Below are 21,362 nucleotides of genomic sequence, written 5' to 3'. Positions count from 1 at the left end.
CTATTACGCTGCCTACCTCATATGTACGAGTTTCTTTGTGCTCTTGTTTAATTATTATATTGAGCACATGCACTGTCTTTTTGTTAATCACATATAAGCGCTTTCGAGGCACCGCCCCTTTGTTTCTGTTCTGGGGCCCCTACTCTTCTCAATGTTCATCAATGATCTTCCTACAGCTTGTAAGGAAGCCTCAATACACATGTATGCAGATGACACAATCTTATATGCACACAGCCCTAGCCTCTCTGACCTTGGACACGTACTTCAATCTGACTTTTTGAGACTTGACTTGAAAATTGGATTACCCAAAACAAACTATTTCTAAACATTGACTAGACTGTGATATTCATATTTGGGACCAAGGCTAAATTTGTAAAGGTTCCTATGAAGGACCTACAGATCAGAACCAACTATAATAATATCCTAGCCCCTGTTACTAGTTTCAAATATTTGAGCATATGGTTTAACTCCCATTTAACTTTTGGGTTGCACATTGATACCCTGACAACCAAGACCTATGCCAAACTAGGCGTACTATATAGGAACAAATCCTCCTTAAGTCTGCTGGTCAGAAAGCGTATCGCACAGCAGATGCTGATGCCAATTATAGACTATGGAGACATAGTATATGGCTTGGCACCCCAAACCCACCTTGGCAAACTTTATACACTCTACTTCTCACTATGCTGCTTTATTCTCCAATGTAACTACAACAGACATCACTGTGAAATGCTTAAAGAACTAGATTAGTCATCACTTGAGTCTAGGTGCAAAGTTCATCTTTCCTGTCTTGCCTTCAAATACTTTCTGGGCAAGCTACATGTCTATCTGAACAAGCTCCTCACCCCTACCACACACAGCACTTACCATCTGAGATCAGACTTCAAAAGACTGTTCATGGTCCCAAGGTTCAGCAAAGTATCCGGCCGGTCCTCCTTTTCTTACCGTGCACCCCAAAAGTGGAACAACCTACCGAAGACTCTCACAGCCACCACCAGGCTAAGTGCTTTCAAAACTAAAGCTGTCTCACATTTTAATGTGGTCTGTAACTGTTACATACTCCTATAATATATATTATCTCTTTATCTGTGCATGCTATGTCTTGTATATAATGTATACCCTGTTCACTTATGTAGCTATGTATTTGTAACCATGTACAGTATTTGTCTTCTTAACTCTATGCCCAGGACATACTTGAAGACGAGAGGTAACTCTCAATCTATTACTTCCTGGTAAAACATTTTATAAATAAAATAAATAAATACAAATAGAGTATCCACAATGTCATGTTATAACTCTGTGTAGAGCAAACCCTACACCTTCCGCTCTGAATTAGGGAGCCCGACGACAGGTGCTGTTATTTCTGGGCCCTGTAACATACATTTCACAGGCGGTTGTTAGTTAAAGTGATAGGAATACAAAGTTATTGCAATATTCACAAGTTACTTCTATTTAGTTTTCATGTTTCCTCGCGTCCATCACTGTTTTTATATCATTTAGAATATGTCACTTAAGAAAACTGGGGACATAGTAAAATTCCCTTTGCCTAATTCATGGTCAGCAGACTGAGAGCCACCAACGCATTACGGTGTCTAAGTCACCTTAGCACTTGGTATGGTCCCACCTGACTTTTGAAGTGATGCCACTGGGTACAGACATTACAAAAACACATCTCTAATGAGGTGTAGTACCGCCCTGGGGCAAAGCACATGGATCACAGGCAATATACCACACAATAATATTGACTAGGAAAACATGTTACATGCACTGCACATACAAAACAGGCATTGTGATGATGTGAAAATCACCCAGACCGTGACAGAGCCTGGTAACGCTAGTGTGGATGTCCCACAAAATGTAATGGTAAGTTGCAAAAAGAAAAACATAGGCTTTATAATAACACAAATCTAAATGCTGCAAAAACAAACACGAGACAACGCAAGATGAAAAGACATCATGTTGCAAAAGAAGGTAAATAAGCAAAGAAAAATAGCTTCCACCCTGCGAGGGAAAAGTTACAATGCCGCCATGTAACAAAGTAACAATGAGAACATTGTAAGGGGGGGGGGAAGGTGTGAGGCAGCGGTAACCATTTCCTAAGTCTGGCACTGCAATTACACCCACAGAATTGTCCCCATATTCTGTGGCTCACCATGATTGGCATCATAAAAAAACACTGTGACACTGTGACAAGACACCAAGCACTGAGGCTTCTGTGGGAATACATTACCGTGGATGAGATATATACATATACATATATAAATATACTTTCCTCAAATCCTTATCTCACTGCATCAAAGTGGCAGCGGGTGTCCGGGAAGATGTATAGTGGTGCTTGTGCTGGAAGGTTTAACTATACTATGAAAGCATGAACAATAAAGTGGGAAAGGTACGTGCCAACGTGCAAATGAGGCCGGCAAGGCGAGCAAGTAAGGGCGCAACCAAACAGCAATGGCCCTCATTCTCCAGCGGCTGGATTGTCACGGAGCATGACAGTGTTCAGGATGAAGGCAGAGGGTGCTAAGAACCCCCGGAGGGTAAACAAAGCCGTCATTCAAACCTATACATGGCTACCTACTACCGCCGGACTCTCTCCAGTGAAGCAGCACGGCAAGAACGGGAAGGGGAACTTGGAAAGATTAAATGGGATATTGTTGGCCTTTGTGAAGTTAGAAGATGAAGGCCTCTTTGAGCTCAAAAGCAGACACCTACTCTGTTACAGATAATGGAAGAATCAGCGGAGTAGACTTCATCATTAACAAAAGGTCATCTGACGTGGGGGGGAAGAGCCGAGACAAGAAACAGGATAAAAAAATATCTGATGAGAAAACAATTAATGAGGAAATTACAAGAAATGAAACAATTCTAAGGTGCAAAAGTAAGGATTGAATATGCAGAGCTGTGCAAGGCAACCCACAAACGTATAACCGAAGATGTAAGGGAATGCACTTATCCGAAGGAGAGATGAGGACTTGTGTGTGAAATTATACGCGAACACAGATAACACAGGGCCTAATCCAGCAGAGGACAAGCGAGAAGAAACCACCAGTGATATACCATGGGTCCTTCCAGAAGAAGTGGCAAAAGCAATCACATCAATGAAGAATGGGAAGGCTCACAGGGAAGATGGAATTACGACTGAAACTTTGAAAGAATCTGGGGAAGAAGCAGAAAAAATTCTTGCAAAACTCTTTACGTGCGGCGTGAAGAGCAGGAAAATTCACAGTTATCCTCATCCAGAAGAAAGAAGACAAAGAAGACCTCAAGAACTACAGACCAATCAGCCTACTGTACTTCCAATCACTTACATAAATATACACACACACACAGACACACACAGACACACACAGACACCATACTGCATATAAAACATATCGCATATAATGGGGTGACCTAGTTGCGCTGGTACACTGAATGGTTCTGGAAATATATAAATTTCAAGTTCTGGGTACAGTCTAATGCATGTACAGTATGGTGCAACCTTTTTCAAGAGGTGTTCCCGGACCTCTCGTGATCCGAGGACACGCTGAGACAAAACAACACAATAGTGTAGTGCCCTTAATGTAATATGAGAATACAAATAAAATATATAAAAACACAATCACACGAAAAACAATAAAATCTGTCAGTAAGTGACAGGGTGAAAGAAAGGACAAAGTAGGGATAAGATGAAGGTACACGGACCAACACCTATACTGTAATTACCAGATGACGTCTGGAAGTCAGCGTGTGAGCTCGGGGCCGTTTCATGTGATTTTATATGATTTATTTGTATTCCCATATTATATTAAAGCTGCAGTTCAGGTTCCCGTTTTTTTTATTTTTTTACTTCAATAGTTTCATGTGGGCAATCTCTAATTACCTGAAGAACTGCATAGCTGCCGGTCAATTCGTTCTCCGTCTATTGATCGGCAAAGTTTGGCGACATCTTTAAATATGGGGAATGTAAATGGCTGCTATAGTAACAAGCATGCTTGCTAAAATAGAATACAAGAAAATTGGTCTTTCAAAGTTGTTTTTTTTTTTTTTAAACAGTAAATGCTATAAGTATTTTTTTTTACTACAGAACTGATTTATTTAAAAACACACATGCAGGATATTGCCTGAACTGCAGCTTTAAGGGTACTACACCATTGTGTTGTTTGGTGTGCCCTTCTGCCCCCGTTGTCTGTATATAAAACATAACTACTGTATATACACTGAGAATCAGTGTTATATGGAGATGTTTTTTTTGATAGAGAAGATCACAGACTCCCAGGAAAACAAGTCACATTAGCTGCTTTCCTGCCAGAGAGGCCTGTGATGCATTACAAAACCGCAACACCATCATCACCATGAAATCTCATCAGAGAGAGAGGATGTGTGCCGTTATCACAACATAAGGAGCATAAGGGGAGGGATCTAGAAAATGTAACATGCTTATTCTGTAAGGTGCGATAGCGCAGATCACGCGCTATTGCATGAAAAGTTTTAGTTTTGATTTTAATGGGTCTTTTAATGCAATAGCACATCATCAGCGCTATCGCACCTTACAGAATAAGCCCCTTAGATGGAAGTGAATGGAAGAAGTGAGTCTAACTATACTAGTGGTAGATTAATCTTTCACGATCCTCTAAACAGCGAAGAGCTGCTGACATGACATGTGCATGAAACCCCCTATGCAGTACTGCTCTGATTAAGTATTATAGCAAACGTCTGTTCCCTTCACTGTCACACAGGGACCTGAAACACACAGGCCAGTGCTACACTGGGGGCCCCTGCGGCAGGAAAGAACAACCCCACAAAACATTTGCTGTACTACGGCATCAAAACAAAACACTTAAAATATTCAGAACTTGCTGTTTTACTCAAAGGCTGAAAACCTATTATTGTCTGAGGCCGAAGATGTCAAAGCATTTCAATTTGTATTGATAGATCATAAGAAGAACGTATGCTGACCGTAAGAAGTATAAAAAGGTTCTAGCACTACAGAATCACAATGTCCCCCAGTCTGGCTCATTCATAAAACAACTCTTTCTAGATACCAGCGAGCGTGGTCCGTCTTCTTCCCCTGTGGTGGAGAATTCACCTTCAGAACATCAGCTTTCAATGAAAGTGTAGTCTGTGGGGAGACGTGAGAATCTATTACTCTAGTCTACACTGTGAGTGTGGCTCAGAACCATTGCATGTGTCTATGGGAAACTCCTTCACTGAGGTACACAAAACACCTTTATATGCTGCTGCTCTTTACCTTTACAGGTAATACCCAACAGGACTGGCAGTGATTAGAGGAGAGGATGCACATGCGGTTACAATGTATTCTGTAATATAACTTGATAATAGCTATATCAGCCATGCTAGGGTTACGGTTATAGAAAATCTGATACAGTCCAATAGTGTTACTTTTTATAGTTTTAACATAAGAATTACAAATAAAGGGATCTTTGGACTCTTAAAATGTCATGAACCCCAGCACAGATCTGTAATCCTCTTGTGGATCTGAGAAATAAATGAACAACCTGCAAACCCGGTGACTATAATCTGCTGGCCATGAAGTCAAACCTGTACAAGGTCACAGAACCTAATCCAGCCTCCAACACCAGTATCGTGTCCATGTTTAACCAACTATACTTATGAACTACCAAGATTGTTCTTTCTCCTTACATTAAGGCTATAATATTGATCAGTAATTAATATCAATAAAGCGGGTGCATACATGTCTCGATGTGAAGAATAATTGTAAGGTGAATAATGATACATTCATGAAGTTAGTTGCTGTTATTAATGCGGTTATTATTAAAGCACACAATGCTAAGAGATTGATACTTTGTTGTTCCAAAGTTCTCCACATCACATGTACAAATGATTAATTCATGCCCGTTTCACCACCTACACGGAGTGTTTCTCTGTAAGGTGCCAGCTTCCCTCCTATCCCCCCGGGGAGTCTAGAAGTTCCAAAGTATTACTGCAGTACTAGGTCACTGATCAAAACCCAAAGACAAATAGTACAAACACAAACATCAACATGTCCTATATCATTTCGACGCCCACTAGATCTTGAAATAAGCGTTTGAAGCAGCAGTGCCACCTACACAGACATTTACTGTGATGGAGACTCTACCGCAGCCTCACACAAACAGCATTCTGGTGCGAGAAATATAGGGGTGATATGATATGGGCCACTGCATTAGGGGAATTCTGCCAGCCAGTATTCAGAGGTGGCACCTGGTCTGGGCACTGCAGTAAGGCACCACATGCAGAATGATGGCTACAACCAAGCAACGTGAAAGAGAAGACAGGACAGGGTTTAGTGGGTTATGAAATATGCTTCAGTAACACAAAGTGGAATAATCTTCAGATGCAAATGTATGAACAAAGCTGTGGAGCTTGTTGATCCCAATCTGCTTTAATCCCTTTGTTACCATGGTTGTCTGCAAATCATTACTCCAATTTACTACTTATATTTTCATCCTGAGAAAGGTTGGGTTGCAGACTGAACCTTTGAACATGTGCAGTAGTTATCAAATGCACTATTTTAAGCAAATGCCTTTGAATTCAGCTAATACTGTTAAATGTGGCAATTTTTCTAACAAGAGGATTCTAATTTGCATTTACTCTCATGCTAAGTGGCAGAGGAAAGTAGGAGCCACTGCAGGGAAGAGGTTATAAAGAGGGACCCTCCGTGTTTCAATCTGTCACCGCTCCGGAATATATACTGTATCCGCTAAAAAGCACATAGATCATAATAAACAAAACCGAGATTTCTTCAGCGCCAGGAATGTGGGACACGCTGGGACACGCTGAGCCTTCGCACCTGACATTCATGCGTGTATCCATTCATAAGCTGCATCATAATTATCTTCCTCAGGGAGGGGTTTTTGTACTGAGCCGGTCGCATGCTATAATAACAAGATATAATTACTAGATAAAAGCACATCCCTCAGACCCCACGCCCCTCCGAAAAACAGCCCAAAGGACAGGCTGCCTGGAGTTATCCTAGATTTGGCTGCAAAATTACACTACCTTGGAGAAGCCAAATGCGTATTTAATTTGAGATTACCTCTTGCCTGCAGTGCTCTGTGCAGTACCTCTCCCACCTCTCTGCAGTACCTCTCCCGCCTCTCTGCAGTACCTCTCCCGCCTCTCTGCAGTACCTCTCCCGCCTCTCTGCAGTACCTCCCCCGCCTCTCTGCAGTACCTCCCCCGCCTCTCTGCAGTACCTCCCCCGCCTCTCTGCAGTACCTCCCCCGCCTCTCTGCAGTACCTCCCCCGCCTCTCTGCAGTACCTCTCCCGCCTCTCTGCAGTACCTCTCCCGCCTCTCTGCAGTACCTCTCCCGCCTCTCTGCAGTACCTCTCCCGCCTCTCTGCAGTACCTCTCCCGCCTCTCTGCAGTACCTCTCCCGCCTCTCTGCAGTACCTCTCCCGCCTCTCTGCAGTACCTCTCCCGCCTCTCTGCAGTACCTCTCCCGCCTCTCTGCAGTACCTCTCCCGCCTCTCTGCAGTACCTCTCCCGCCTCTCTGCAGTACCTCTCCCGCCTCTCTGCAGTACCTCTCCCGCCTCTCTGCAGTACCTCCCCCGCCTCTCTGCAGTACCTCCCCCGCCTCTCTGCAGTACCTCTCCCGCCTCTCTGCAGTACCTCTCCCGCCTCTCTGCAGTACCTCTCCCGCCTCTCTGCAGTACCTCTCCCGCCTCTCTGCAGTACCTCTCCCGCCTCTCTGCAGTACCTCTCCCGCCTCTCTGCAGTACCTCTCCCGCCTCTCTGAAGTATCTCTGACCACTTTTTCTGTGACTCGCACTGATTTGGAGTCAGCTAGATTCCCACTCATAGAAATCAGTACTGTTTCATTATACAGGCATACCCCGCATTAACGTACGCAATGGGACCGGAGCATGTATGTAAAGTGAAAATGTACTTAAAGTGAAGCACTACCTTTTCCCCACTTATCGATGCATGTACTGTACTGCAATCGTCATATACGTGCATAACTGATGTAAATAACGCATGTGTAACAGGCTCTATAGTGTCCCCGCTTGCGCACAGCTTCGGTACAGGTAGGGAGCCGGTATTGCTGTTCAGGACGTGCTGACAGGCGCATGCGCAAGCTGCCATTTGCCTATTGGGCGATATGTCCTTACTCGCGAGTGTACTTAAAGTGAGTGTCCTTAAACCGGGGTATGCCTGTATTGTCATTTTTATTTCGGTCCACAGGTACAGTACCAAATCTCACAGATTCCGGCCCTTGAAGATGGACATCTCTTATTTAACAATGTGTTTGACTGTATTTGCCTATAAATCAACATTATTAACTGTGACACTGCCAAAGGGGTCTTTATAGTGCCTTGTACACAGTGTATCTTAGTACCTTGCTGGCCCATTACCATGATTAAACTCCAGAAAAATGTATCCTCTTCCAATATGGAGACTTGATACATTTCATAGAATTATTTTAAGGTCGCTCGTTTTTAAATTGAGTGCAGCTGCATTTTAACGAATAAGAGTTTGAGGGACCAGACCATTTGCTACGACAGCCCCACAGGAAGCATCTTTAGGTATTTATACAAGTCAGTCCACTTGAAATAGATGGAAGGTAAGAAGGGATTGTACAAGCACTGAGATTAAATGTAATGTGAAAGCTGGTGCCCTCTTGCGTAGCTCTTACGGTCCTTGCAGCAGTTGCTCTGAGTTGAAATATTTTGATGCATGATACACGAGAGACCTCTGCTGGCTTCAAACAGTGTAATTATCCTGTCCCTCTCTTCCTTGCTATTCCTCCCAACATTCATGTATCGTAAGGTTTGCTGTGGTTCCTAGAATGTATTATGTTGGCCCATGGAAGAATCTGTGCACTGATCTCTTTACCCATAACAGTCTTTAGCAAAGTGTACTGGTCTCCGCATAGACGATTGGTAAACCCGGACTCTGCCGTTACCTGTGTTTATAAGTCCTTCAAAGCGAGAATAACCAGAATGGCAATGAATTGGCAAGGAGTTCCTTCTGACAAAGACATTTAGAAAAGATGGCAGTGAGAGTGTGCATGTACCACTTACATTCTGTTTCATCTAATCACGTCGCCATCATGTAATTAGAAACAAAATCTATATAATTATTATTATTATTATTTTTATGGTATATTATCTTTACAATTTTTTTTTCTAAATCTTCTGTAGCATTTAATGTGGTTTGTGCTTCAATTGGCTTCAGATTCTGTTCTTCAGTGGGACAAGAAGACATGGGGTAACGGGGTAATAGGGTAAAAGGGTAACGGGGTACTGATCAGGACTTTATCCTACGAGCAACAAATGGAGGGAAAAACTGCTAAAACAAAGCTGGTCTTATATCATACATAATATGGCTGCCATGTGCAGGCTGCATTCTGCAGCGTTCAACACATACAGTGAGATAAAACAGGTTACTTTTATACATGTTCCAAACTCAGGGAAGCAGCTTAAACCTGAACCCGCGGACAGTTTGTATGCAATACGTTCACCTTGTGGCTACATCCCAGGGCAATATTAGCTCATGTTAGACCAGCTCAGTCATCTGGCCTTCGGAAATTATATTATAAACCCAAGCAGAGATCAACCAACCACAATGCTCAATTCACAAAACCCCAGAGGATACTTTCTTGGCACTAAGGTAGGGGTTCAAGTCTCCAGTCTTCAAGACATCCCCCAAACAGGTGCGGTTTTAAGGATATTCCTGCTTCAGGACAGGGAGCTCAATCAGTGGCTCAGTCAAAGACTGAGCCTCTGATTGAGCCACATGTGCTGAAGTAAGGATTGATTTAGCCACTTGTGCTGAAGCAGGGATATACTGAAAATCTGACCTGTTGGGAGGGCTGGAGGACTGGAGTTGAGAACCTCTGCACTAAGGTTCTCTCATACGTGGAACTTTATAGAATGCAGAATTTGGATCTAGAGAAGGCTCCTGTGTAATGGGTTAATAGTCTGATTTCCAGCGGGTCTTTCTTCCCTCCTTGTGCTGCATAGTAACCTATATTGGTGCCTTCAAAATAAATGACAATAACAAGAATCAGAACGTTTCATTCATTCATGATCCGTCAAGGTGCAAAACCTCCAACAGAAAGGGAAATCCACACATTCTGCTGCAATGTTTCTCTTTAAACCCAGCACGATCTATAACACAGATATAAGGCAGGGGTTTCCAACCTTTTTTTGGTTAAGGAAATTCTGAGGAACCCCAACCCTCTCTAATAGTGCGCCTGAGATCAGGTGCATTGTAAGGAACCCCAACCCTCTCTAATAGCGCGTCTGAGATCAGATGTATTGTAAGGCTGTGGCCACGCTGGCGCTGACCGCGCTCATGCTTGAGAGCGGTGATGTCACCAGCTCTCCAAGCATGAGCACTCGGCTGTCCTAGCTATATCGCAAGCGCGTGGGGGGGGGCGTTGCAGGCAAGCTGAGCGCGCTCGAAAGGCAGTTTTTTTTGTTTATCTGAGCGCCGAACGTGGGTGAGCGTGTGTCTATACATGAGCGCTCTTGCACAGCGTGAGTGTGGATGTGTCGATCCACATTGACTAAGGTAAGTGCGCCAAGCGTGCTAAGTGCCAGCGGGGACTCAGCCTAAGGAACCCCAGACCTCCCTAATAGCGTGTCTGAGATCAGATGCATTGTAAGGAACCCCAACCCTCTCTAATAGCGCGTCTGAGATGAGATGCATTGTAAGGAACCCCAACCCTCTCTAATAGCGCATCTGAGATGAGATGCATTGTAAGGAACCCCAACCCTCTCTTATAGCGCGTCTGAGATGAGATGAATTGTAAGGAACCCCAACCCTCTCTAATAGCGCGTCTGAGATGAGATGCATTGTAAGGAACCCCAACCCTCTCTAATAGCGCGTCTGAGATCAGATGCATTGTAAGGAACCTCAACCCTCTCTAATAGCGCGTCTGAGATCAGATACATTGTAAGGAACCTCAACCCTCTCTAGTAGCGCGTCTGAGATCAGATGCATTGTAAGGAACCCCAACCCTCTCTAATAGCGCATCTGAGATGAGATGCATTGTAAGGAACCCCAACCCTCTCTTATAGCGCGTCTGAGATGAGATGAATTGTAAGGAACCTCAACCCTCTCTAGTAGCGCGTCTGAGATCAGATGCATTGTAAGGAACCCCAACCCTCTCTAATAGCGCATCTGAGATGAGATGCATTGTAAGGAACCCCAACCCTCTCTTATAGCGCGTCTGAGATGAGATGAATTGTAAGGAACCCCAACCCTCTCTAATAGCGCGTCTGAGATGAGATGCATTGTAAGGAACCCCAACCCTCTCTAATAGCGCGTCTGAGATCAGATGCATTGTAAGGAACCCCAACCCTCTCTAATAGCGCATCTGAGATGAGATGCATTGTAAGGAACCCCAACCCTCTCTTATAGCGCGTCTGAGATGAGATGAATTGTAAGGAACCCCAACCCTCTCTAATAGCGCGTCTGAGATGAGATGCATTGTAAGGAACCCCAACCCTCTCTAATAGCGCGTCTGAGATCAGATGCATTGTAAGGAACCCCAACCCTCTCTAATAGCGTGTCTGAGATCAGATGCATTGTAAGGAACCCCACCCCTCAACTTCGAAATGACCTGAAAATTACGGGGAACCCTTTAGAGATATCCACGGAACGCAAGGGTTTCCCAGGAACCCTGGTTGAAAAACACTGCAATAGGATTATTGGAACATACCTGGGACAATGAAGTGTCATTCACAGGACTCCTCAGGTTAGGCCACAGTGGAGATATCCTGTATTTGCTAGTCACTAGGGTCAGTGTCCTACACAGTTTCGGTTTTACCACTCTCCAAAGAAGTTGCATACTCACTTGTCCAGGGATTTGGGGGGGAATGTGAAGGGGCCGTGGCATATACGATCTATGAAGTTGAGAGGGATCTTCTGAATCTGCTGGCAGCAGAGCATGATGAAGTCATATTTGCAGATCAAGAGGCTTTTTTCTGTGATTAGCACAACGCGCTCCTTCTCGTTATTCCAGTGATCGACCCTGCGGAGGAGTGGATATATACGATAATAAAATAAATCATAGAATGTACAATAACATTATATAATATATCATACAGCAGCAGAAAACACAGAAAATAACCACACGATGGTCTGTATTAGAGCGGTTTTAGAATACCTGATCGTATACTTTACACCAGCGCTGCGCAAACTTTTTGAGCTGCGGCCCCCTTCCTGGGAGCCGCAGCATTCGCACCCCCCCTCTCCCGATGGCTCGGCGTCAAATGACGTTGCGGTCATGTGACGTCACGTGACCCCACCGCATAATTTGGCGTGCGTTGCCATGGCGACGCGGGAAGTCACATGACCCGCGACCGCCGAAGACCCAGCTGGCAGCAGGTAAGTGAGTTACAGAGGCCTCATGCCCTCCCTACAAATTCTCCCGCCCCCCAGTTTGCGCACCGCTGCTATACACCACTGCAGTACAGAAATAATACATTGTTGCTAATTATTTCCTGTTGTTGTTTTATTTCGTATAAAGCGTGTAGAATGCCAAAAGCTGGCACCAAATATAAAACGACTCACTCACAAATCTATATGTACCATGGAAAATGTACGTCTTAATTCTAATTAATTAATGCTATTTATTTTATAGTGTTGAAAGCAATAAACCTCATAGATCTCTTCTTTATATTGCAATCATATATAGCATTTTAGTATGTGATCCAGTCATGTGATTTGCTATATAAGGGCTCTGTCTGTGGTCTTTCGGTTATTTTAGACTCCTCACTGAAAATGGTGTATTTTGGGGTCTGTGACGTCCTTAAGGTGGCAGCCAAATTCACACCCAGCAAGCGGAGAAAACATTATTTAATACCGGCCCTTCATTTGACATTATGCTGATTTTATATTTTGATAACTTATTTTTTTTAACATCTCCCATCTGGATTAGGAACAAAACTGTTAAAACTCGCAAGTTTCTGTGAGTAGCTGTCTTCATTTAGAAAGATTGTAACACCATGAGAGAACGTGAAAATCCGCGTGTTTTCAGCAAGGCGCAAATCCGAAGATCCGGAAATAAAGGCATATCGAGTTAGCAGAGAGTATGAATACTGGATTTTAAAAAGTTATAAAAACCTCCTACCATACAAACGTGCACTAAAGACCGAGACACCACGAGTATATTTCCAGTTCCGCCAAAGTCACACGCTATATTCACCGCCTGTCATGTCATACACGCTTATACTGCAGATAAGGATTCTGGGAACTTTTAGCTTGTTATATATTTTTACACGGACATACTATATAAAGTATATGGCATTGAATGAGCACACTTTCTTGTGCTGAGGTTTGTGGGCTTTGTGATGGTATACTGACAGCCGACAAGGAGACCTTGCTGAATGGTATTCTTTATCAAGATCAAAGCTTGCTGACGGTGAGATGATCTGGGGGTGATACTTCTCTGCTCCCCCAGAACGTATCTGTAGCAGGGGAAGGAAAGCAGCAGAAATGTTGAAATTGCAGAGACGAGGGCTGATTACTCTAGCCATTTATACATCATCACACTAGAGGCCTCATGTTTCATATGAATATTTCTTTAAAAGGGAAAAAATTATTTGTGGATTTCACAATAAACTGGGATTAAAAAAGAAAACGCTAAACAGATTTTTTTTAAAGTGCTTGCAACAGCGAGGTCGGACTTTAACTATCACTGTCCAGTTTAAAGAAGCATTAGCATACTGTAGTATGACATCATAAACCTCAGCCTACAGTTACCCTCTTAACATTATCTTTTGTCCATTTTCCATATACTCATTCTATCTCTATTTCTCCCAATATACCACTTAGAATGTAAGCTTTTTGGGCAGGAACTCCTTTCCCCCAATGTTTACTTTTATGAGCTAATTTGTATTATTCTTCCCTGCATGATATCTCTGTAATGCGCTGTGTACACAGGATGGCACTAAATAAATAATACAAATATGGGAATTAAGAAGAAATAGTCGTGTTAGTTGTGAAAGTGCTGAGTAAACAAGTACTGCAGTATTAGGTGATACCTTTTTTATTTGGACTAACAATAGATAGTATAAACTTGTTTTATAATATCAATTGTTAGTCCAAATAAAAAGGTCTCCCCCAATATTGAAGTACTCTGCACCAATGCAAATACAGAACACAAAAGGATGGCACCTGGGCAATGTTTGGGCACTAGAGGGCCCCAGAGAGACTGCAGCTAGGAGAGGTGTTAATCAATTGGCCACAGAGCCTGCCAACTTGTCTCTTTAATTTCCTGGCTATGTGCTGGCTCTCAGACACCCGGAAATTCAAGATAAAATGAGTAAGGGACCACGGGCCCCGCAATGCTTCTGTATTCTAGTAACTCCGTCAGCGTCCTTTACTGTGCCACAAATAATAGCAACGATCTGGGGTCTGCTCAGGAATGGACCTTTAGCTATTTTATCAGCTGGAAAAGATGACAAAATTGCAACATACCACGACTACACTGGGGTTTAAAGTACTGTACAGGCAGTCCTCGTTTTACAACGCTTCGCTTTACAACGAATGGCTTATCCAACGCTATGCAATGCATACCTATATTCATTTTTACAACGCCAAAATGGCTTATCCAACGCTCTTACGACGCTTTGCAACGTTGTGTATGTGTGTATATATATACACATTCACATAAACATTGTTGCAAAGCGTCGTAAGAGCGTATATATATAATATTATACTATATAATATTATATTATACTATCTAATTATTTATTTTGTTATATTATATATATAATACAGTATATACACTATATAATTTATGTGTGTGCTGCATATCTTATTGCCTGCATAAAATATTTGGTGTATTTTAGTGTTAAAAATGCCTTCAGGAACGGAACCTTTCATTTAAACAGTGTTCCTATGGGAAAACGTGTTTCGCTTTACAACGTTTCGCTTTACAACGCCATTTTGAGTAACGCATTGTGTCGGATAACCGAGGACTGCCTGTATATGAAATTATATTTTTCCAATGCATAATAGTGTGTGCCCCTTTAAGAAAAAGCAAATGTCCTCAAACATATTTTGTATAATGTGTCCCCCCCCCCCCGCAAGCTGTTCCCTGCCACCTGCTCTTCCTTTAATTACAAAATTACAAAACTCTCAGTTGCAGGGTAAGGTGTCACTTATACTGGTTCCATGTTTTTGTCATTGAGTTTCTTTCCCAGCTGCCTCCCGGGAATGTGTGCAACTAGAAACCAATGCAAAACATCATTCCAATGACAATGCAGACACAGGGTGGCACAATGCAGACATAGGGTGGCACTATACAGGGTGGCACAATGCAGACATAGGGTGGCACAATGCAGACACAGTGTGGAACTATACAGGGTGGCACAATGCAGACACAGGGTGGCACAATGCAGGGTAGCACAATGCAGACACAGGGTGGCACTATACAGGGTGGCACAATGCAGACACAGGGTGGCACTATACAGGGTGGCACAATGCAGACATAGGGTGGCACAACGCAGGGTAGCACAATGCAGACACAGGGTGGCACAATGCAGGGTGGCACAATACAGACAAGGTGGCACTATAAAGGGTGGCACAATGCAGACATAGGGTGGCACAATGCAGGGTAGCACAATGCAGACACAGGGTGGCACTATACAGGGTGGCACAATGCAGACATAGGGTGGCACAATGCAGGGTAGCACAATGCAGGGTGGCACAATGCAGACACAGGGTGGCATAATGCAGACACAGGGTGGCACAATGCAGGGTGGCACAATGCAGACACAGGGTGGCACAATGCAGGGTGGCACAATGTAGACACAGGGTGGCACAATGCAGACACAGGGTGGCACAATGCAGGGTGGCACAATGCAGACACAGGGTGGGCACAATGCAAAGTTGGCACAGGGTGGGCACAATGCTGGGTGAACTCAGGGTGGGCACAATGCAAAGGGAGCACAGGATGGGAACAATGCAGGGTGGCACAATTCATAGTGGGCACAATACAGGGTGGCACAATGCTGGGTGGGCACAATGCAGACAGGATGGGCACAATGCAGAGTGGGCATAAGGTGAGCGCATTGAAGGGTGAACACAATGCAGAGTGGGCACAGGGTGGGCACAGGAATGCTGATGCAGTTAAAGGTGATCCAAGCCCTTTTTAATACGTTTGAAGCAGGGGGTCGCCGGAGCGGAACCCATTCATTTCAGCTCCAGGGACCCCGGTTCCAGAGGTATTTACCTCTGCAGTGAAGGGGGAGCGGGGGGTGGGGGGGAGGGGGAGCGGGGGGCGGGGGGGAGGCACGGTATCTCCTTTAGTTTTCAGCTTCCTCATCACATGGGCCAATAGGAAGACGTACCTGATGACATCACAGCTTCCTATTGGCCCACAAGGCTCTGGAGCTTTAAAAAGTGGCCATAGAGTATAGCGATCCTTGGAGTGGCTACCGGCACCTGCTACGGAGGTACGTATCTCCGGAAACAGGGGGAGCTGAAATGAACGGGGTTCAGCCCCAGTGACCCCCTGCATCAATCCTGTATTAAAAAAATGAAGGGGAAAAAAACCCCAAAACGGCTTGCATTGCCTGTTTAATTTACAGCTGATAACCATTGTGAAATAATGTGGCCCCTCACATCAGAATGTGACTGAAATAAATCAGTTTGTTCCGCTGTTATATGTTTCTGTAGCCAACGCGGCTCTTCCATTAGGCAACATAGATGGCCACCTAGGACCTCGTAGCTCCCAGGATCCCATGTTTCTGGCTGACTCTGCATGTTTCCGGGTCTCCAGGAACACATGACACACCTCTGAGACCTCCCCCCCTCCATGCCATACCCTGGCCATGTTCCTCCTTGTGTTTGTGACTTGCACAGGAGCTACGGGTGGGACCTGGTGCACAGGGGGACCCCAGGAGAAGCTCTACCATCACCTCCCTCATAAAAATCTGCAAAGGATCGGGAGGCGCCCGCAGTCCCAGCTTCTGTGTTGTAGATAATGAAGATGCCCGTACTGAACTTGATGTCCCTGTATGACACGTGCAGATAGGCACAGCGCGTAGGAACAGTTCTGAAGACCATACTCACTCTGCTAGAAGCCAGACACTTTGTACTGTTTCCTGCTCCTTCGTCAATATTTGAGTCTTCAGATCTTCAGCGGCCTGGTCAAAAGCTCCTGGCTAACAGGGGAAACAGCAGCAAGTTATTTCATTCTATGTCCAAATGACACCAAGACGTCACACAGGTCCTATCATTGGCTATAACCCTCGTAACGTGTGCAGAGCCTGGAGCAGGGGTGGGCAACCAGTGCTGCACTGGCGGGTATAAGCCCATATACCCTCTGTTATTTTTGAACCACTAGGGCAAGAGTGCGTAAACTAGGGGGTGCACGATTTTGCAGGGGGTGCGGAGCGCCGCTGTTGCAGAGGACCTGCGCTAAATTAAATCCCGGGGGATCGCGTGCAACCTCTGCAACTTAGCTTGTCTTCGGTGACGGCATCGCCATGGCATTGCAGCGGCAAATGATGACACAGGATCACGTGACCACACTGCGTCATTTGACGCCAAAGACAAAGTAAGGAGGTGGACGCGAGCAGGGAGGGAGTGCAGGCAGGGTGGCGCAGCAAGGAAAGCTTGTGCCCCCCTGCCAGGGTTCCGCGGCCCTGCCGGAGGTTCTGGGGAGAATGAGAAGGTTCTGCGGTACCATGGGATTCCGGGGAGAATGAGCAGGTTCCGCAGCACCCTGAGGTTCCAAGGAGAATTAGAAGGTTCCGTGGCATCCTGGGGTTCCGGGGAGAATGAGAAGGTTCCGCAGCACCCTGGGGTTCCGGGGAGAATGAGAAGGTTCTGCGGCACCCTGGGGCTCCGGGGAGAATGAGAAGGTTCTGCGGCACCCTGGGGAGAGTGAGGTTCCGTGGCACCCCTTGGTTCCTGGGAGAATGAGAAGGTTCCGCGGCACCCTGGGGTTCCGGGGAGAATGAGAAGGTTCTGCGGAACCCTGGGGCTCCGGGGAGAATGAGAAGGTTCCGCAGCACCCTGGGGCTCCGGGGAGAATGAGAAGGTTCTGCGGCACCCTGGGGCTCCGGGAGAATTAGAAGGTTCCGCAGCAACCTGGGGCTCCGGGAGAATTAGAAGGTTCCGCGGCACCCTGGGGAGAGTGAGGTTCCGTGGCACCCCTTGGTTCCTGGGAGAATGAGAAGGTTCCGCGGCACCCTGGGGTTCCGGGGAGAATGAGAAGGTTCTGCGGCACCCTGGGGAGAGTGAGGTTCCGTGGCACCCCTTGGTTCCGGGGAGAATGAGAAGGTTCCGCAGCACCCTGGGGCTCCGGGGAGAATGAGAAGGTTCTGCGGCACCCTGGGGAGAGTGAGGTTCCGTGGCACCCCTTGGTTCCGGGGAGAATGAGAAGGTTCTGCGGCACCCTGGGGCTCTGGGGAGAATGAGAAGGTTCCGCAGCACCCTGGGGCTCCGGGGAGAATGAGAAGGTTCCGCAGCACCCTGGGGCTCCGGGGAGAATGAGAAGGTTCCGCAGCACCCTGGGGTTCTGGGGAGAATGAGAAGGTTCCGCAGCACCCTGGGGTTCTGGGGAGAATGAGAAGGTTCCGCAGCACCCTGGGGCTCCGGGGAGAATGAGAAGGTTCCTCAGCACCCTGGGGCTCTGGGGAGAATGAGAAGGTTCCGCGGCACCCTGGGGTTCCGGGGAGAATGAGAAGGTTCCGCAGCACCCTGGGGCTCTGGGGAGAATGAGAAGGTTCCGCAGCACCCTGGGGTTCCGGGGAGAATGAGAAGGTTCCGCAGCACCCTGGGGTTCCGGGGAGAATGAGAAGGTTCCGCAGCACCCTGGGGTTCTGGGAGAATGAGAAGGTTCCGCAGCACCCTGGGGTTCTGGGGAGAATGAGAAGGTTCCGCAGCACCCTGGGGTTCCGGGGAGAATGAGAAGGTTCCGCAGCACCCTGGGGTTCCGGGGAGAATGAGAAGGTTCCGCAGCACCCTGGGGTTCCGGGGAGAATGAGAAGGTTCCGCAGCACCCTGGGGTTCTGGGAGAATGAGAAGGTTCCGCAGCACCCTGGGGTTCCGGGGAGAATGAGAAGGTTCCGCAGCACCCTGGGGTTCCGGGGAGAATGAGAAGGTTCCGCGGCACCCTGGGGTTCCGGGGAGAATGAGAAGGTTCCGCAGCACCCTGGGGTTCCGGGGAGAATGAGAAGGTTCCGCGGCACCCTGGGGTTCTACAGTGGAAGAATTAAAAGGGTGAGTGGATTTCCCAGTTTTCTCAGAGCAGGGCAGTTTCCTACATCCTGATTGGCTGCTTCTTGGTAATGCAGCCAATCAGTGACTGATGTTAGGAGCCTGGGGGCGGGACCAAGCAGAGGAGGCAGCAGCATGGGCAGGAGGGGGGTGTGTGTGTGTTTGTCTCTGTGTGTGTTTGTCTGTGTATCTGTGTGTGTGTGTGTGTGTGTGTGTTTGTCTGTGTCTGTGTGTGTGTTTGTCTGTGTGTGTATTCTGTCCTGTTGTGTGCGTTTTTTGTCTCTGTCCTGTGTCTTCTGTACAGTCTTTGTCACATGCCGCATCTTCCCCGCGCGCGCGGGACGCTGTGATCACACGTTCACTGACAGAATTCCTATAATTCCATCATGTTCCGATTTGTTTTGCCCTCCGCAGGAGCCCAGGGAACGAGAGAGCGTATAATCACGGCTGATATCAATCACTCCTTTGCAATGTGCTGCAGGTGTTTATTTTAAATAAATGGTATCTATTAGTGCTCTAATCATGTGTTGCTCACCCCAACATCAGGAAGGAAACCTGGCGATTTTGAGATATATATGTAGCCCTGGTAAGAAATGGGGCTATAGTTCTATCCTCCTCCTGGTATAATCCCTGGTAAGGGCAGGTTGCCAGGAGTTATCATGGGTTTCCCCCACTTCAAGCACTGCCCTGAGTGGTGGAGGTAGGTCACCTGACCCTGTGTCAAAGCAAGAGACACAGGGGCGGTGCCTGCTGAGATCATAAAAGAGCAGGGCACTGCCTATTTAGTGTGGCTGTTCCGTCAGTCTGACAGTAGTGATAGTGAGTTAGGAGGAGAGGAGAGATCAGCTCATGAGTAGAGCTGATCTAGCTATAGTTAGTGAGGTGGAACCAAATACCTCTCACCCTGCGTAGGGGGTGAGGGAAGAGCTAGCCCCACTTTGGTCCAGAGTGGTGGCAGGGAACATCACAAGGGAGAACAGTTAGTGGACTGTGCATCAACTGTACCTGTCGGCTGCTGCTGCTCAAGAGAATAAAGAGACTGCTGCTTTTAAAGATAACCCTGTGTGAGACTGGAATCTCTCATCCCTGTGGGGAAACTCTGTGGTAAGGATTCCACCCCGCATTCCTGGGGCTTACTATCGATGGAGGCGCTGCACCATTGAACCAGAACGAAGGCATCCACCCCAGTAACCTGTTCCTGTTATCCCCCATGTCATCGTGGGAGACTCAGGCCCTCCTGTTGCCAGCAGGTATGCACCACACAGAGACACCTAGCCAGACCCCAGAACACCTTTGGGGGACCCGATCTGCGATTGGGAGGGGGAGATGGGCTACATATATAATTTTTTGTTTACCCTGCCCACGAAAAACTTCCTCAGGAGGTACTCTTGGTTAGAAGGGTTATAGTCGGCAGTCTGTGGCAGTGGCTCCTTCTCCGCTTGCTTCGGTTCGCTCCCTTTGTCCTGTTTTACTTCAGGTGTTGGGAGATCCTGCGATCCCAGCTCCACGTGACGGAATTCCTCTCCCTGAGCTGTCTGGGCCATTCTGCAAACTCTGGAGAGAGAAAAACGCCACATCATTCAGCAAAGTCTGGAACTCATTTGGACAATATATGTCAAAGCACAGGTGTGGTCAATTCCAGTCCTCAAGCCACCTCCCCCCCGCCCTCAACAGGACGGGTTTTCAGGATATCCCAGCTTCAGCATAGGTGGCTCAATCAGAAGCTCAGGAAGGGGGGCTTGAGGACTGGAGTTGAGCCCCCTGAATAATTCTTCAAAAACTTGTTACTGAACCTTAGCAAGAGAATACAGAATCCCGGTGAATGAAACATGTCGCCATGCTGAATTTCATTCACAGACATTTTAAACATCTAGTCCCATTGTCCTGAATCCTGGGGTTTGTATCTTTCTACAGTTCCCGTTTCTGCTTCCTAAGGTAAAGGACCCCCAAAAACAAGGTCACAGTCGTGGATTAAAATGACCACCGTTAATTGTCACAGAAAGCAGCCAAAATAAACCAATAATTCCAGGACACACGTGAAAACGAGCGGTAGCTCTCAATGTATTACTTCCTGGTAACACGTTATAAATAAATAAAAATAAATAAATGTATTAATACATATGCATTTTTGTTATCTCCCCTGAATTGGGTTTCTCTTGGTGCTGAAT

The 21,362-nt window shown here is 46.2% G+C and overlaps 1 protein-coding gene across 1 annotated transcript in view; it reads right to left on the bottom strand.

Moving 5' to 3' along the window:
- TPRG1 (tumor protein p63 regulated 1) overlaps nt 1-21,362 on the bottom strand; it is a 64,190-nt gene that overhangs the window by 22,435 nt on the left and 20,393 nt on the right. The window contains exons 2-4 of the mRNA XM_075571033.1: nt 20,550-20,748; nt 17,041-17,132; nt 11,813-11,989 (exon numbers count right to left, since the gene is read on the bottom strand). Of these exons, the coding sequence (XP_075427148.1) occupies nt 11,813-11,989; nt 17,041-17,132; nt 20,550-20,738 (458 nt within the window). The 5' untranslated portion in view covers nt 20,739-20,748. The remainder of the gene's footprint in view (nt 1-11,812; nt 11,990-17,040; nt 17,133-20,549; nt 20,749-21,362) is intronic.

Source organism: Ascaphus truei, chromosome 14, assembly GCF_040206685.1.
Source record: "Ascaphus truei isolate aAscTru1 chromosome 14, aAscTru1.hap1, whole genome shotgun sequence".
Lineage (NCBI taxonomy): Eukaryota > Metazoa > Chordata > Amphibia > Anura > Ascaphidae > Ascaphus > Ascaphus truei.
Note: the sequence above shows the minus strand (reverse complement) of the source record. Positions and strands in the feature narration are given on the sequence as shown.